This window comes from Myotis yumanensis, unplaced genomic scaffold, assembly GCF_028538775.1.
Source record: "Myotis yumanensis isolate MYYU_CA2020_CCGP unplaced genomic scaffold, mMyoYum1.0.hap1 SCAF_2, whole genome shotgun sequence".
Classification (NCBI taxonomy): Eukaryota; Metazoa; Chordata; class Mammalia; order Chiroptera; family Vespertilionidae; genus Myotis; species Myotis yumanensis.
This window is the reverse complement of record NW_027223753.1, coordinates 144002378-144022080: the sequence shown is the minus strand read 5'-3', so window position 1 is coordinate 144022080 and position 19703 is coordinate 144002378. Positions and strand designations below refer to the sequence as shown.

General features: G+C 35.1%; 1 protein-coding gene across 6 annotated transcripts in view; it reads left to right on the top strand.

Annotated features, from left to right (window-relative positions):
- CBLB (Cbl proto-oncogene B) overlaps positions 1–19703 on the top strand; it is a 239310-nt gene that overhangs the window by 133330 nt on the left and 86277 nt on the right. For all 6 annotated transcript variants that reach the window (XM_070406128.1, XM_070406125.1, XM_070406130.1 and 3 more), the window contains exons 7-9: positions 62–199; positions 3103–3190; positions 6200–6331. In XM_070406128.1, coding sequence (XP_070262229.1) covers positions 62–199; positions 3103–3190; positions 6200–6331 — 358 coding nt within the window. The remainder of the gene's footprint in view (positions 1–61; positions 200–3102; positions 3191–6199; positions 6332–19703) is intronic.

The window sequence follows — 19703 nt, the reverse complement described above, 5'->3', positions numbered from 1 at the left end:
CTCAACAAATTGTGTAGTACATTTCAAATGTGATTAAACAAAATTTCCTCATGTTTTACAGCTACATTTTCCGGTTAAGCTGCACTAGATTGGGACAGTGGGCCATCGGCTATGTGACAGGGGATGGCAATATCTTACAGACCATACCTCATAACAAGCCCTTATTTCAAGCACTGATTGATGGCAGCAGAGAAGGATTGTGAGTATGAGAAATGGGCAATCAGGGCACATTCACAAATGTGAAAAATACAGGCCGCTCTGAGATGGAGTAAATGGATAGTGTGAGGCTGGTGATGTGATTGCTTGCTTTTTATTTCAAGACTAAGAAATGGATGCTCCTTTGTTTTTATTGTTTATCTTTTAAAAATCGTTATTTGAAGGTAACCTACTTATTTGAATTTACCTATATTTATAGCAAATAAATTCCAACATGAAATGGCAATGAGATTTCATATCTTTTATCAGAAAAGAAGTTGCTACTTAAAAGTTGTTTTAAAATAGATATTAAACATACAAAACACACACACACACACACACACACCCACACACACGGGTGGGCAAAAGTAAAAGTTGGTTTACAGTTGTGAGGATGCAAAACAGTTTATCCTTGCATTATTATTTATTAATTCTTGTATTATTTTGCATACGAACAACTGTAAGCCTACTTTTGCCCACCCACAAAGTTTAGGCAACCTGGTAAGTCCCTTCATAGTATACATATCTGTCATTCATTTTAGTCCTATGCCACTTCCTCCTTTTGTTGTATTTCCAGTGTCGCTTCATCACACTGACTGTTGAGCGCTTTGCTTTGCTGAGTAACTTGGAGACATAGGTGATTCAACTTGCCATGGATTGTGATAGAAATCTAGCAGGAGGAGGTCCACCAGAGTCAACAAAGAGCAAATGATTTAAGTGTTACCTTTTCAAAAGTAATTGCAAAAAAAAAAAAGTGCCAAAAATTAGTGATGGGATCTATATGAAGAAAAATAATGCATTTTTAAAGTTGTGAGCTTTCTAGAAATACTTATATGAGAATTGTATGGCAAACTGTGGTACTATTTTTTTCTCTTAATTATGATAAATTTGCTGTTCTCAGTCAGTTATACTTGACCTTTAGTGCAGCAGAGATTCACATGTGTAGCTTTGATGCACTATGATTGCAGAATTCTTACTTTTAAGAAAATATGCTTTAAAGTTTGAATTTATAAAAAGAGGTTGTGAGTGGGCAACTCTGTGATTTGATATGGCTTATGTATATTGTTTACAATCCCTTCCATCTATTTTTCAAAAGTCAATCAAACCAAAACTCTATGATTTTTAATCAATGGTCTATCCTCTGAACGCCTACATAAATTAACTATTAATATTGACACAAACACACATGCACACACACATCTTCAGGGGTATTTGATGAGTTGAATTTGTACTTTAGGGATGAATTAGATTAAAAATAGATCAGATCAGAATTTTAATCTGATAGGTAGATCAGGTTTTAGATTAAGTTAAAATAGATATTACATTAATTACATCATTTTTTGTTTTAAGATCAGTAGAAACATGGGAGGCATATCATCTATCTTAATCCAGCTATCATCAGGGTCAGCTGTTCTTTCCTGATATTTAATCTAATATTATATGACATAAGTGATAAATTTACTTTGATAACCAGCCAAGATTTTTTCTTCCTTCACAGCCTTTGTAAAGGGGCTCATCAGTAGCACCCTTGTTTACTGAGGACAGTAGTCATGGAATTGTCCTTTCTTTATACATTAAAGAGAGTGTTTTAACCTCTTCTCTAACAGTCTTATTGTCATATTTGTAATCTTTCATTTCTGACTTCATAGAATTTCATGTTTTTGAAGTGCAATGATCAAAATGTTATATAATAATTTTAAAAATTGGCCACTTTAGGGTATAAAAAGAAAGTTACTTATCAATTTTTGCTTATCACTCTTCATTTAATATTTGTAGAATTTTATCCCATCCCCATAATGACACTATAACTTTGTAACATATTCAGATATAATCAACCACTTTTCCTAAGTCTTAAAGATTTATCTCATTGATTCGTTCCTTACCATTTGAGAATTGTCTGTTCTGTAAGTTAATTTTTTTCTCGTTTTCCTAGGTAAATTTTAACACTAACATATTTATAGACTATTTAAGGATAAATTTTTTTGTTACTTCACAGAATAGTTTTAGTATAGTTTGCCCTTTAAAATATTCACCACTGTAGTAGTATATTCTTAATTTTTCATTTAAGCCATTTAGCACAGAAAGATACTGAACAAAATTAGTCATAGCAATGAATTGAAAAAATCCAGCAGTAATACTGCCATTAAAAAATGAAAAATAGGTATTTACCAATCCAATAAACTTAATTTTTAATGAATTTCTTAGTAAAAACTGTTTTAGCACCGCAAGATGGCATTATTACTATAACTTTACAGAGTTAGTTCTTTCAGTTCTCTCTAATAATGGAAGGTTATGTTCATAAAACTGTGTTTATAGCTTGATTTGAAGTAAATGAAACATGGACTTGTAACACTTTCTAATTTCTTTAAATGTGTTGGGTGAGTAGAGGTGAGATGGAAAGAGAGAATGGGAAAGTGGAGAAACAGGGATACCATATAAATATTTGAATAACTTTTTGGGGAAATTATGGGCTTTAATTTCATTTTTCTCTCCTTATGTTAAATATGGTTTAAAATGATACATTTAACATTAACTGTGCTTCAGATGAAAAATGTAAGAATTGCAAAAATATGCATGTTGAAAGTATATTGGAATAGAACATGAGAGACCAGTAAAATAAAATTTTAAATTACCTAACAGACATATAGTAAAGGTATTTATTTGAAAATGGTTGCTTAGTGGCTGAGTTCATATTTGTTTTATATTTCTTATGTGAAAATGATTCTAGATTTTAAGTGTTTTAAAAATAACAATATTATGGAAATAGAGATGGAATAGGTTCTTGATATAAGTTAAATAAAAAGGAAGTATTCAAATGTGTGCTTTAATATAGAAGAATCTGATAAAATAACCTAGTTGCAATTAAAATATAACTTTATAATAATAAAATTTATCTTTAAATTCCAGCTACCTTTATCCTGATGGGAGGAGTTACAATCCTGATTTAACTGGATTATGTGAACCTACGCCACACGATCATATAAAAGTTACACAGGTAAGGACAATTTGTGCAAATGCATTTATAATTAATAAGTATCTAGAATGTTTTGACATAAATAAGATTCTCTACTTACACTAGAGCCAAAATCATGTGCAGGCACTTAATGCAAAAGATACTTAAGGAATTCTAAGGGTGTTTGAAAGAAAAAAAACACATGACTTTTTCCATTTTTTAAATAAAAATTTTTGCCATTAATGTTCTTGCTTCCAGTATAATTTTGTTAGTTATTTGGGGAGATAGGTAGATAAATCCAAACGTAGGTAGATAAATATGACAAGAACCATAGGTTTAGGAAACTCCATAGCAGATTAGGATAATTTATAGGCATTAGCTTTTAGAGTCAAATGAATAAGTGAACCCTATTGAAGATAATAATTATATTTTTATAAATCCGTTGTTGGCAGCCTCATAGATTATGAATGGGACGGTAACTGGGTGACATTCAGTAATTACCAAAATCTAAATAAAAATACCTTTGACTCTAGATTCCATATATAAGCCACTTGCATATATACACAAAGCTCTATACCCCAGGTGTTTGCTTTAGCATTTTTCATAAAAATGGAAACTTAAAAAATACTGAAATATTCTATCATAGTTTAAAAAAATTATACCCATACTGTATTATACTGAAAAGTCATTAGCGGGAGGATGGTGGTTCTACATATTCACATGGGCACTTCTGCATTTTATGTAAAAATCTTCCATTTATGGGACACTCAATTATATAACATTTCAATTTGTAAAATTACACTGTGTAAGTTTAATTTCTGTGAATAAAGAAATGAGCACATATGAACACATTAAAATAATTTTAGAAAATAAAAATTAAGAAACACCAAACTGGTAACAGTGTTTGTAACTGAGTAAGTAAAAATATTTGGGAGTCAGGGAGAGGATGAAAGCATTTTATAATCTAGTTTTAAAATATTTTATAACATATTTTTAAAATATGTTTTTATTGATGTTTTAGAGAGAGAGGGAGGGAGAGATAGAAACATCTATGAGAGAAAAACATCAATCAGTTGCTTCTTGCACGCCCCCTACTGGGGATTGAGCCCACAACCCAGGCATGTGCCTTGACCAGTAATTGAACCAGAGACCTCTTGGTGCGTGGGATGATGCTCAACCAACTGACCCACACTGGCTGCGCTTTGTGATGTGTATAATAAATAAAAATCTAATAAAAAACAGAAATTAATGGTTTTGGGGAAGACAAGAGATACTTTTTTATTTTATTTCTAATTCTTTAGATTTTAGTCCCAGTGGTCTTGATGTTATTATATTTGTTGACATATGTACAATTTGTTTGCAGTTTTTAAAATGTAATATATGACTTCCATTTTTAAAATTATATAGTGATTCTATAGTATATAATATTTTAATACAAAAATTTTATATTTCATAAAATTTTTTTATAAAGCCATTGCTTTAAAATACATATTCAAGAATAGACCATTTCCTAAATGACTCATACATATTTGACTAGTATACCCATTACATTGAATTAAATTCTGCATCTAGGTTTTTAGGTTATGGTAAATTTTTTTTTTTATAATTGCAAATTGGTCCTTTGGATATCATAACCTACCTAAAAACTTATCAGTTATTTTAGGGACTTCAGTGATTTATAATTTATTTTGGATTACTTTAGATTTATTTTTTTCCATCTTGATCTATTCTCTCTTGTATTTTTCCTTAAATTAAAAAAAATATTTATATAGTCACACATATATCCATTATGGTAGGCATAATTTACATATTAATGTGCATATGTGCATATTTGTGTATCTATTTATGTATATATCTATATTTTTTTCCTCACCAAGATTGTAAAATCTTTTAGTAGGTTAGGGATTAAATATTGTCATTTATTTATCCTACCAGTACCAGGTACCTAGGCACTTTCTAGATTAGAACATTGCCTTATTTAAACAAATTTTATTTCTATAATTTTTTTTTTGTATCCCAATTAAATAACACCTTTTTTTGTATTTTCTTTACACTCACCAATATATTTGTATCTCCTTTGTGACAGATCTTTTCAATATTTGAACACTGAAAATTGTACTATGCCAAAAGGTTCTGAACTAGTAAATCAGAGTTTTAATAAATCAATTTTTGGTTGCTGAAGTGATTAAGATTGGGGGGAAAGTATGCAATTTAGAAATTTAATATAGAATTTGAGGAAAATTTAAACTTATTGAGCCTCAATTATTATTTTTTTAATTCAATATATCTTATTATGCTTTGGAGATTACATGACATATAAATGTGGGTCACAGTACCTAACATGCAGGAAGGGCTTGGCAAATGCTACTTTCCTTCCATTCTGGAATTTCTATAGGTATCTAAGAAATAAAATTTAATGTTCAGCCGGAATCATGTTTATTCTTAGATTTTGGTAATTTGACAATAAAATTAGATGACCATGTGGCATTTACAAAAAAAATAAAGTTAATTACATTGCTTTTTAAAACCATGCTTGTCTTTTGTATCACTCTATTTTTTTTAAATATATTTTTATTGATTTCAGAGAGGAAGGGAAAGGGAGAGAGAGATACACACATTAATGATGAGAGAGAATCATTGATCGGCTGCCTCTTGCACGCATCCTACTGGGGATCGAGCCCTCAACCCGGGCATGTGGCCTTAACTGGATACAAACCTGGGACCCTTCAGTCCACAGGCTGACATTCTATCCACTGAACCAAACCAGCTAGGGCTCACTTTGACTTTTGAAGCAAGTCCCTTCCTAAAAAAAATGGTACAAAACATTAAATAATCCCTAGTAGTAAAAGAGCTTATACCGTTGCCTTTTAATAAAAGCTCAAATCCTTTAAAAAAAATTTTTTTTGTAGACCAGATTACCATTATCAATTTAAAACATGTCTCAAATGGCAACATAATCCTCACAGGAGCAAGTCATGGTATTTGAGAATATTTAATGTTAAAAGTTCATGCAAGAAATAACATTAATTTACTTTTTTGCCCAAATTGCAGGAACAATATGAATTATATTGTGAAATGGGCTCCACTTTCCAGCTCTGTAAAATTTGTGCTGAGAACGACAAAGATGTCAAGATTGAGCCCTGTGGGCATTTGATGTGCACCTCTTGCCTTACAGCATGGCAGGTATAATTCAGGTTTAATTAGCAACGTGAATTCTCCCTTATATTCCTTAGCAATATCTATCTTTTCAGTTTTCTTCATCTTGATTCAGGAAATAATACTGAGAAGTGTTTTGTGTGAATAGTTGTTAAAAAAAATCATATGTTTAAGTTTCTTTTATGTAATATATTTTTGTTGTTTTTATATTTCTCCTTTTGCATGTGTAAGTTTATATTAGTTTTAAGTAGCCCTTCTATAACACTATTGATTTCGTCCCTTATCTATTACCTATTAACTACATTACATAATTTACTGTAGATCAGAATCTACTTATAGCATGTCAGATTCCAAAGCAAAGCAAACTCCAGTAGATAAATCGTAGGTTGATATTTAAACCATCCCTCTTCCCCTAAGGCGGTGTAGCTCCTGTCTCACACATGTCTATGGCTGCTCCGTAAGGCTAAAATAGGAAAATCAAACAGGACATGCTTCCAAAATACTTATAGTTCCCACAGAAACAGGCATTAAATTTTTCAGTTTACAGAAACAGAATCTAAGATAAATTGCAGAATCTAAGATAAATTAGGCAGATGTTCAATAAATATAAATTGATTTGATGTTTTTGAATAAGACCTAGAGAATAACTGGTTTCCCCAAAGGCTTTCTTACCTGTTTTTATCTGTAATAAAAGGTGAGATTTTAAAATGACTCTTTGGACAGATTTCCAATTTTGCATATGCTCCAAATACCAGAATATATTGAATAGCCTCCAATATCCAGAATACTTTGATCAAGCCATTTTTAAACTGCTGTTTAACACAACCAATGTTGAAATGAATATTGTTGATGGGGTTTAGTTAGAAAGAAAATAATTAACTTTCAAGCCTTTTTAAAGACTTGCAGTTGAGTATGTAATTGACATCCCTACCCTATTCCTAAGCCCTCTCAGTCCTGATCTTCTCTCCACCCCAGAAGCTCTGCCCTCCTGAGAAAGGAAGCCTTAGGTTCAGGGAAGGGTGCAGACCAGAGGAGCCGTGATATCTGCTGAACTCATTACTTGGTAACAAAATATAATGACTTCCACTTTTTCACCATCTTATAAAAAGGGCCTCCTACTTCCTGTGAGGATACTTAAAAAATGTATGAAGAAAAAGAGGAAGACCTAGGAAATGAATTACAATCCAGTTACGTTTTGAAAGCCATTCCTGAACTCCTGATGTCTTTGTAACCTCAGTAAAAATTGTTGAACATTCTTATACTTCTCTCTTTCAATATGCATCGAGGTTCTATTTTACTTTAGTTTTCCTTGATATCCTTGCCATGATTTCCCTTTATTCCTTCATGATGTTGGTGAATTTTACATAGTGCAGGAGAAGTTGCAGGAAGGGGGATGCTCGGTATGGTGTCAGGAAGCTCATTCTCATCTTCTGGGCACATGTTTAAGTAAGTTATCCTATCTAATAATAGACAAATATGGTAATTAACCGTACCTCCGACACGCTTCCCATTGGCTAATCAGGGCGATAAGCAAATTAACTGCCAACCAAGATGGCGGCCGGCAGCCAGGCAGCTGAAGCGAACAGGAGGTTTGCTTGCTCCAGTGACGGAGGAAGCCAAGGTTCCCCACCTGCCGCCACCCAGCTCTGAGCTGCACTCTAAGCAACTGTGTTGCAATTATAGAAGCTAAACAATCTCCAGAAGACTGCTTTCAGCCAGCCGGGCCTCAGAGCTGGAGTTGCAACAGTGTTTCAATTATAGAAGCTAAATAGAACCCAGATACCTGCTTTCAGCAGTGGAGGCCTCAGAGCTGGAGCCGAGCCTCAGAGCTAAAGCCGGCTCTCAGCTCCAGTGACAGCCATAGAAGGTAAATAAATCCCAAAATAAAAGAAAAATAAAAAAAGGAGAGGTTGGGAGCTTCAGTCACCCGCCAGCCTGAAAACGGCCCTCAGCCCCTCACCCAGACTGGCCAGGCACCCCAGTGGGGACCCCCACCCTGAAGGGGGTGTGACCAGCTGCAAACAGCCATCATCCCCTCATCCAGGCTGGCCAGGCACCCAAGCGGGACCCCCACCCTGATCCGGGACACCTTCTGGGCAAACCAGCCGGCCCCCACCCATGCACCAAGCTTCTATTCTATATAGTAACAGGGTAATATGCAAACTGACCCTAACAGCAGAAGGACTGGGAATGACTGGTCACTGTAACACACACTGACCACCAGGGGGCAGACGCTCAATGCAGGAGCTTCCCTCTGGTGGTCAGGGCGCTCTCACATGGGAGGAGCTCTGCTCAGCCACAAGCCAGGCTGATGGCTGCCAGTACAGCGGTGGTGGTGGGAGCCTCTCCCGCCTCAGCAGCGCTAAGGATGTCCGACTGAAGCTTAGGCCTGCTCCCGGCTGGCAAGTGGACATCCCCCGAGGGCTCCCGGGCTGCCAGAGGGATGTCTGACTGCCAGCTTAGGCCCAATTCCCCGAGGAGCGGGCCTAAGCCAGCAGGTGGTCATCCCCTGAGGGGTCCCAGACTGCCAGAGGGAACAGGCTGGGCTGAGGGACCTCCCCTCCCCCCCAGAGCACAAATTTTTGTGCACTGAGCCTCTAGTGTTAACAGTAGTTTGCAGACTTAAAAATTTCTTTTTATAAGTAACTTACAATAAATTTAGTTAAGCTGGTAGAAGGCAAAACTGTTTGCAACTGTGTTTCAAATGTATCAGTAGAAAGTGCTAAACATGTTTCTGATGTGCCGCATTGACTGGGATAGGACTACTTATGGTGCTTTGCTTTATTTAGTACCCACTCAGCATTTCAGGGCAAGGATTAAACTGACAGGCAATTATGTGTCACCCTTTGAATTGACTTAGCTTTGAGTGTGGTCGTATGGTTCTCACAGGTACAAAAAAACTAAACATTTGCATTCCTCTCTAAAGAAAACCAAAATTTTAGGCTGATATAAACTCAAAGTACTTTGCCTCCTTGGATGGCCTGTGCATTTTAGCCTCTTCTCAGAGCCCTTGTCTTAGAGCAGAGACATGCAGGCATATTGCAGGACCTGGCAACTTTAACTTGATACTTACCTCATACTTGGAAGTTGTGGGTTAAAAGTTCCCATGAGTTTGGCAGACACCTTTGATTAACTAAGGTTATTGTTTGAAAGCATTGTACAAAATAGTTGTTTACCTGTGGCCTAGGGAGAATAAAAGAGGATGGCTGGATATAAAAGAAATAAACAAAAAATATTTCATTTTACTTTCTGTATAATTCTTGAAAGAAATATATCTTTTAAAATGTCAGGACCAATACTATGTATTTTACATAGTAAGTTTGCCAACTATTTGCAATAGGTTGTTATGTGCAAAAGACATGGGACTAGTTCCCAGTTGTCATTGGTGTTTTATTACTCTTTGCACTTTGCATCGCCACACCTTTTCTGTGTATTACTGTGCATTCCAGACGGTGCAGTTCCTCTTGCTAGTAGCAGATCAATTCCTTGATTCACTTCATGGTTTTTCATTCTGGCCTAATGGCCTTATATAAGGATATGTCCAGTCATATTCATAAATTACTACCATTTTCTATTTCTCTGTTTTACTTTGAAATAATTCTGTTTTACTTTTAGAAATTGAGGAAGTGCATCAATTGCCAAGCATTTAAAACAGTCAGAGTAAAATTTTAGAAGGAGCTATGTAAGACTATAGTAATAAAGCAGTCATTTACTAAGTAAAGTAGTCACAAAAGATGACAAATTCAAAAGTACTCAGGTTGAAATAATCGAAATAAATCACACTCATGGCATTAAATATTAGTTATTAACATCTTGATCAGATCATAGAATTGTGCATATTGATTAATGAAAAGTATGCTAAGGAATCATTTCAGCATTATTTTTTAACTCTTCCCACATAAGACTGTTCGTGATTAATAGACATTTTTCTGATATATGTTCCTGTGAGCTCTTACTTCATTGTATTCATATTGTAAACATTTACATATTTATCTGTTTCTCCTCTAGAGTGTGGATTGCTTTACCTATTTTAGAATCCTTCTCACTGCACGAGCATGCTACCCACCTACACATTGGTAGTTACTTAGTAAATACTTATGACTATATCCTATAGGTTTTGTAAAGGAAAGAGAAGAAGGGGCCTAGATTACATTTAATAAAAAGACATTGATACTGTAGATCTATTGGGAAAAGCCTTGTAATGTCTTAGTTCTTTCTATTTCTCTTCTTAGAAGTAGCTGTAATCTTTTCAAATAATTTTTATCATGCTTAAGCTGAGAATGAATCCTAAGAATTTTAAACCTCAGATCTGATCCATTTGTTCTGTTCAGTAGCTGTGTGATTCCCTACAACTTTTCACATTTTTACTTCTTCCACTTATTTTTGAACCATGTTATTTTACTTCTTTTGCTTGCAATAATACATTACCCTAGAGGCAGTAAGACCAAGTTTCTATTTTATTGCATTTTACACCAGGAAACATGCATTGTGACCCCTTGTTCCAAGTTTTCTCCACCTTGAAGAAAATTGTTCTTAGGCCAAGGTTTGAGAATTCCAAAGTGCTATTCCATACATAGTCTTAGTGGTTAAAGGAAGCTTCAGCTACTGAACATTTCTACTTTGGGTAACCTGAATATTTCTACATTCATATATAGATTTTACACCATGGTGCTTCCTGCTACCCAAAATATCTGTTTGGCAGCTTTCATATTGTTGTATGAACAGCAGTGTTTGATGATCATTTAGACATGTGATTGCAAAATGCCCCATTACTGAGTAAAAATAAAAGTCTTGTAATGTCAATCCAGTTGACAAACATTAGCTATTCTAAAATCCTCCCATTGTAGCCTCAGTGAGCTGCTCACTGAACTTACCTAATTGATAGCTGATATGAGAACAAAGTTATTGAACATTTTCATAGTTCTACAATATATTGCCAAAAACTTGTATCTAAACTTATAGATGTAACTGAAAATGAGTATTAAGTCTCTGGATAGGAATGCATGTAGTTAAAATAATATGACTCATTTGCAACTTTCTCCTTATTTGAAATGGTACAGGGCTAGAGTCCATATTTTCTTTTTTTTAAAATATATTTTATTGATTTTTTTACAGAGAGGAAGGGAGTGGGATAGAGAGTTAGAAACATCGATGAGAGAGACACATCGATCAGCTGCCTCCTGCACACTCCCCACTGGGTATGTGCCCGCAACCAAGGTACATGCCCTTGACCGGAATCGAACCTGGGACCCTTGAGTCTGCAGGCTGACGCTTTATCCACTGGGCCAAACCGGTTAGGGCTAAAGTCCATATTTTCTGACTTGAAAGCCAGTGTTTTTGTTTTATATTCTTATTCATTTTTTCTGTGGAGAAAAAATTAAGTTTTTATACTTAATTATGCACAGGAATAATTTGTTATTTTGTTTCTCTTAACTGGGTTGGTAAAAGCAGCAGTGGATTGTTTCATCATCATTCTGCAAGATCTCAAATCCATTCATTCATTCACTCATTTATTTAGGAAACATTCCTCAAATAGCTGCTATTTCCCATGTTCTGTGCTTATCTCTGAGCTAAGAAAAGCACTAAGAAACAGCCCCTACCCTCAAGAAGTTAAAATGAAATCTGTATGTTTTATAAAGGGGCATGGTATTAATAATTACTTGAAATGAACATCCTGTTATCCTTCAAATTTAATTACGGATCTGAGATATTTTTTGTCACTTTCTATTACCTTGGTTGACTGTGCTGATACGGAAAAGATTTTAAAGGCTGCATGTCTGCCAAGAAGCTCTGATAAATCTGTCCGAGTCCAATAGGAAAGATTAAACCCTGACCATAAAACATTGTGCCTGTGTGAACTTTTAGCAAGTCATTCTTCACCAGCTTTACCTACCTACTTTAGTTTAATTGAAATTCATTGGAGACTTAAATATTATGTAATTAACAGAAACCCTAAGAAATGCACAGTAGCAGTGTCAGTTGTTACAGGCTGCAAACGGTTACTCTTTAATTGCTGTCATAATGGCCCATTAGTCATGCCTCAGAAGGGAAGGGGTGTCAGATACTTTTTTCTCCTGAAACATCTGTGTTATTTAATAAATTGAATAAGCAAGCCAGAGTTTGCACAGAATACTAAATAAGTTGAATAATCACCTCTCTAGAGGCATTCTTTGAAACAGTATCTTGCTGGGTGTGGCATTTCTGTTCTACTCTAGGTGGTAAAACTGGGATGGTTTTATTTCAGGTCCACACTTTTCCTTGGATTTTAACAAAAAAGTTTTCTTCTTTACCCTGAATTCCTGTACATTTTCCTTTTTGTAATAGCATATTATGCATCAGTGATATTGCAGGGTTACCACATAAAGTGTGAAGTAAGGAATAGTTTTCCTTCTATGTTTTTTCCAGGAATCTACATAATGGCTTCTTGGCTAATGAATGGCACAAACTCTAGGCCATGCTCCTCAAATATTACTTTCAAAATAAAAATGGGTACACATATATCAATTGGATTTGCAGTCTTATTTTGCATTACTGCTAAGGATTTTAATTAATTAAAAGGAAGATTAGTTTTTCCCTGTGATTTTGCAAAATAATTTAAAGAAAGACATAGGAGCCTGCAAAACAGTAATTCACAAAAAAGTCAATAGATGAAAATCAATAAGCTCTAATTTTAATATGACATGTGATTTAAAAGATTTGTGGATATTCTGTATTTAGACATCCATAAATTGCCAGAGGAAAAATAAATGTGTAGTTCTCTAAGAGAGATAAGTAGCCATCACCACCAAATTTAAGGCAATCCTGTATAATAAAAGCCTAATATGCTAAGTGTCCGGTCATCCGGTCAGCCGTTGAACCAATCAAAGCGTAGTATGCTGATGATTTGCTAAGGCTACTCAACCACTCACTATAACGTGCACTGACCACCACAGGGGAAGACGCTCCGACTGGTAGGTAAGCTTGCTGCTCGGGTCCGGCTGATCGTGACTGAGCGAGATGGGCCAGACACACCCTGGAGCCCTCCTGTGGTCCCTCCCCAGCTGGCCAACCTCCCGCATCCCTCCCCAGCCCTGACCCTGCACCAATGGGGTCCTTTGGCCTGGCCTGCGCTCTCTCGCAATCCAGGACCCCTTGGGGGATATCAGAAAGCCCGCAGGCCAGGTCAAGTACCCCACTGGTGCACAAATTCATGCACTGGGCCTCTAGTAAGAAATAATCTTTTATTGTATCTTCTTCAAAAGCAGCCAATTTCTAGCGAAATTTCTAGTGAAATTTTGTAACCTTGGTACTGTAAATAATATTTACTTTAAGACTGTTATAAATCGGTATTTATGTCTTTGATTACATGTTGTGTCTTTTTGTATTTGATAAAATGTTGGAGCTCCTCTTTTACTTTGGGATTAACGTAGGGGCTACTTGAGTTGTCCAAAAATGTTATATTGATGTCATGAACTACAGTTTATAATTCTATAGATGACAGGAATGAAAGGCATGAGACCAATATAAATAAATTAAATTTGATAGACAGATGCTTGTCTCTGACTCTAGTGACTACAGTAAATAGACACTCACTGTATTATGCTGTGCCTTGCTGTACAGTAGCAGATATTGGCACTTTGGAAACATTTTCAGTTGCCTCTAACTTGAGCCTCTGATAGGTGTTTTAAAAGTTGGCTCCATTAAATAAAATGCTTTCAGAATGCCAACTCTCATAAGCTTCATGCATTGAAGTTTTAAATTGGATTTTAGCAATAAATATTTCCAAAAAAGCTCTTACTATGTAAAAATATATATCTCAAGGAATATTATAATTACTACAACAAGGTTTGCATCTTCATATTAAAAGTTGAAACTTTTCAGTTAGAGCAGCAGTTCTCAACCTGTGGGTCACGACCCCTTTGGCGGTCAAACAACGACCCTTTCACAGGGGTCGCCTAAGACCATCCTGCATGTCAGATATTTACATTACAATTCATAACAGTAGCAACATTACATTTATGAAGTAGCAACGAAAATAATTTTATGGTTGGGTCACAACATGAGGAACTGTATTTAAAGGGCCAGAAGGTTGAGAACCACTGAGTTAAAGCATACAGAATAATTATTGATTATAGTAGTTTCTTTCATTTGAAACTTGCAACTTGAACAAAATACTTTTTTTTTTTTCATTTTTGAATGATCAGTAGTAGGCAGCTATTTTTAAACTTTATTTTAACATAGGCTATGAACCTGAGGTAACATTCTGATATTATAATATCATATAGTGATATCATAGTGATAAAAGATTAGGATCTTAAAACAGACTTCTGGGATATAATTTCTTATTCAGTACTGCTGAACTGTGTGACCTCCCTCAAATTATGTAAACTCTCCATTTTCTTATTGGTAAAATGTGAATAATAATTTTACCTATCTCAGGATTTTATGAGTTAATATGTGGATAGTGCTTACAATAGTGCCTGCAATTTTAGTTATTATTTCCTAATATAGTAACTGATGGTATCACTTTATTAAGATATTTCATATTTCTGATTAATACTTTATATACACTGATAATTCTGCAATTTTTATTTATTTTATTGATTTTAGAAGAAGCAGGGAGAGAGAGAGAGAGAAAGAGAAACATTAATATGTTGTTCCACTTATTTATGCATTCTTGTGCCGTGACCAGGAGAGATTGAACCTGAAACCTTGGCTATCAGGACAACTCTCTAACCTGCTGAGTTACCTGGCCAGGACTTGCAGTTTTTAAATTCATTTCATTTCAAAATGGGATTCTTATGAACTTCTTTCAGATGCTAAGATGTTTCCTCAGTTATCTTACTATATTCTTTGTTATTGAGACTATTTTTATAGTAATTACTAGAGGCCCTGTGCCAGCCCACCCTGATTGGGGCTGGCCGGGCGTGGGGCCATGTGCGGTTGGCCGGCTGTCCCCACCCCCGATCGGGGTGGGGAGGCCCGTTGGGGCCTCGATCGGGCCAGTTGGCCGCCGCAGTGTGCATCACAGCAACCAGTTGTTCTAGTCTTTGCGGTCATTCCAGTGGTCTGGTCGCTTAGGCATGTATATATATAGATACCAGCTGGAATTCACATAGCACTTTGGGAAGCTTTGAAATAATTTATCTTGCTTTATCTTTAAGATGTTCCTTAAAACATACATTCTCTCACACCGTACAAATAAGATGAAATGGCTTATCCAGTGTCACATAGCTGCAATTGGAGGGTGTAGTATTCCAATCCAATTGTTCTGACTCAGAAAATCTGTATTCCTTTTCTGATTCACTGTTTTCATGAACCTCCCAAATTAACACTTGGATTGCGGGAAACGAGTTAAGTCGGCTCGCGTGAATTGCGCGTACTCCGCGGGAGCCGTCTTAACTCGGTTCATATAGATTTGCGGTGGAGTGCGGGAAACGTGTAAACTCGGGCCGATTGTAACTGCGTATTACCAAATATTTGTTTGTTTGCCGTTCACAAAGATACCTACCTGCGTATGCGAACCGTTTCATACCCATTGGGGTAATAGGTATCATAGAAATCCCTTGTAAGTAGAGAACACTTTATGGCGCTGGTCGAGTACAATACCGTTAGGGTACCAATGTATTGTTTTCTCATTTTATAACCGATATCCCTGGATATCTCACCATGCAAAGAGAATAGTTATTGAGAAATACTTCTTGTGTCCGGACGTCTTTAGTTTTGAGTTTTGTGAATATTATTACGTGTTTAAATATTTAAATATATTGTGATAAAGACATTCATATAGAATTTTTTAACCAAATAAAATAAAATCGTTCCGCAAAGTGTTCGCATAATAATTATTTTTTTATATCAGATATCTATCGGAGTACCGCTATTTTCAGTTAGTATTATTTTTATTTGCTTTAACCTAGAATGTCGCAGCATTCAGACTATAGTGATGATGAGTTTTGTGCAGACAAGTTGTCCAATTATTCTTGTGATAGCGATCTTGAAAATGCGAGTACAAGTGATGAAGATTCTAGTGATGATGAAGTAATGGTGCGTCCCAGGACATTGAGGCGACGAAGAATTTCGAGCCCCAGCTCTGACTCAGAGTCAGATATAGAAGGCGGGAGAGAAGAATGGTCGCATGTTGATAATCCACCGGTCTTAGAAGATTTTTTAGGGCATCAAGGATTAAACACAGATGCTGTTATAAATAATATAGAAGATGCCGTGAAATTATTTATCGGAGATGATTTTTTTGAATTTCTTGTAGAGGAGTCAAACAGGTATTATAATCAAAATAGGAATAATTTCAAACTTTCAAAAAAAAGCCTAAAGTGGAAAGATATAACCCCTCAAGAGATGAAGAAGTTTTTAGGGTTAATTGTTCTCATGGGACAGGTGCGCAAAGATAGAAGAGATGACTATTGGACCACGGAGCCATGGACGGAGACGCCATATTTTGGTAAAACGATGACGAGAGACAGGTTCCGACAGATATGGAAAGCTTGGCACTTCAATAATAATGCGGATATCGTAAATGAATCAGATAGACTTTGCAAAGTGAGACCAGTACTAGATTATTTTGTGCCTAAATTTATAAATATTTACAAACCTCATCAGCAATTATCACTAGATGAAGGGATCGTACCTTGGAGGGGAAGATTATTCTTTAGGGTATATAATGCTGGCAAGATCGTTAAATATGGAATATTGGTTCGTTTGTTGTGCGAAAGTGATACAGGATATATCTGTAACATGGAAATTTATTGCGGTGAAGGAAAGCGATTATTGGAAACGATACAAACAGTAGTGTTTCCATACACTGATTCGTGGTACCATATATATATGGACAATTATTATAATAGCGTCGCAAATTGTGAAGCACTTATGAAAAACAAATTCAGAATATGTGGAACAATCCGGAAAAATCGAGGTATACCTAAAGATTTTCAAACAATTTCTTTGAAAAAAGGTGAAACAAAATTTATAAGGAAAAATGATATATTGTTACAAGTGTGGCAATCAAAAAAGCCTGTATACCTGATTTCTTCGATTCATTCTGCGGAGATGGAAGAAAGTCAGAATATTGACAGAACATCAAAAAAGAAAATTGTCAAACCGTATGCACTCATTGACTATAATAAACATATGAAAGGTGTTGACCGGGCCGACCAATACCTTTCATATTATTCGATATTGCGGAGGACGGTCAAATGGACAAAAAGGTTGGCAATGTATATGATAAATTGCGCATTATTTAATTCTTATGCAGTTTACAAATCAGTGAGGCAAAGAAAAATGGGTTTTAAAATGTTTTTGAAACAAACAGCTATCCACTGGTTGACGGATGATATTCCAGAGGACATGGACATTGTTCCAGACCTTCAACCAGTACCGTCTACTTCTGGAATGCGGGCTAAACCACCTACATCTGATCCACCATGCAGGCTATCGATGGACATGAGAAAGCATACGTTACAGGCAATTGTCGGAAGTGGAAAAAAGAAAAACATTTTGAGAAGGTGTCGTGTATGTTCCGTTCATAAATTGCGCAGTGAGACACGCTACATGTGCAAATTTTGCAATATACCTCTACATAAAGGGGTGTGTTTTGAAAAATATCATACGCTAAAAAACTATTAATTTCTATTTGTTTTGATTTATTATGAAAATTTTATTTTAAACTTTAAAAATATGTGTATATTTTTAGGTAATAAGTATTTTTTGGGTTTTTCGTATTTAGTTTATATATATCGAATTATTTATGTACTGAATAGATAAAAAAAATGTCTGTGATTGAATAAATTTTCATTTTTTACACAAGAAACCGAAAATTTCATTTCAATCGAACCCATACTTCAAAAGATATAGGCATTTTAAACTAACTCTGATTTTGCGCGGGAAACCTAAATAATTGCCCGCGCCATCTTATATTTTGGCGGGAAATTCACCCGACACCGTAGTGTTAAAACTAGAAGTTCTAAGCCTAGATTCACCAATGTCTTCTCCCTTGCCCATCATAAAAGAGCACTAAACCAAAGATCTCTCCAACCCTGGGTTATTTAGTCTAAGATTACTACTAACAATCCTCATTCATTCTTTTATTTATTCTTTTAACAAGAAGTTATTGAGTTTCTGTGGGAAATATTATGCTCTGAAAATGCTTAGTATGGACCCAATTTACTCTCAATGTATCTATCTATCTATCTATCTATCTATTTATTTCTAATTGTTCCATGTTTAGAAAAAAGATTTATGGGAAATCTAAATCTACCTGAAGTATAACAAGGTAATGTAAATTAGACTATACAGAAACTACAAACACACAGTACAAACATAAAACACACACTAACACGAGACTCATGAAGTCCTATGTATCCTCTCAGGCCCTCCATATATTGTATATATGTGAAGGTATGAAGTGCTTGATCTTAAAATGTGTCCTCAACTAATCATCCTGAGAGCAAATAAATTGTGCTACATATAATATTTATTGTAAAAAATTAAAGAAAGTACTTATTGAAGAGATAAAATCCATGTGAACAGTATTTAAAACAGAAAGGATATGGAAGGTAACTGACATGATGTAATAAGATGACTCTGGTAGCATTTATTAAGATTTTTAAATAAGATGTAATTAAGGAATGGTAAATTTGGGAGGGAAATAATTTTTTTCCTATTTTTTGTCAATGTTGATTTGTTCTCAGGTTACCTAAAGTTAGATTTATATTTAATATAATTATAGCAGTGATTTTCAACCTTTTTCATCTTCTGATATACATAAACTAATTACTAAAATTCTGGGGCACATCAAATATATACTTTTTGCTGATCTGACAAAAACAAAAACTTGTATAATTTTTATTCATTCATACCAGATGCCGCTTGTTGTATTAGATGTTGTCATTATTTTATTTGACAATCTAAGGGAAAAGAGATCAGTGCCCCTGACTAAATAGTCAGGTATTGCATGTTTTAAAAATTTTTGTGGCAGACCAGTTGGAAATCGCTGATTTATGGTATTAATGGTTGGCGTATATCTGAATGATTTTATTATGAGCATATTACATAGTTAAATTTCAGATGAGCTTAGTACTCCTGATAACTTCTGTATCTTTTGTTTTGGAGGTATTTGAGGAAGTGAAATCTACTGAGTCAATTAGAATGGTGGAGTCCCAAGTACTTCCTCTTAACATTCTCAGAATGTTAGTATGTTGGAGGCTAGAAAAGGAGTTATTTCTTGGTCTTTCTTTTTCTTTAACGTGTGCTCCTTGATCTTGCATTAACTATATGTTGACAGAAACATTATTTTAATTATTGATGCCCAAGCTGATGAGTTATTATATGCCTTTTTAAGACATCCCTCATGGGTAGTCAATCAACTATTTAACAGAAACCAGGGCAGAGCACCAAGGTGGCATTTGAG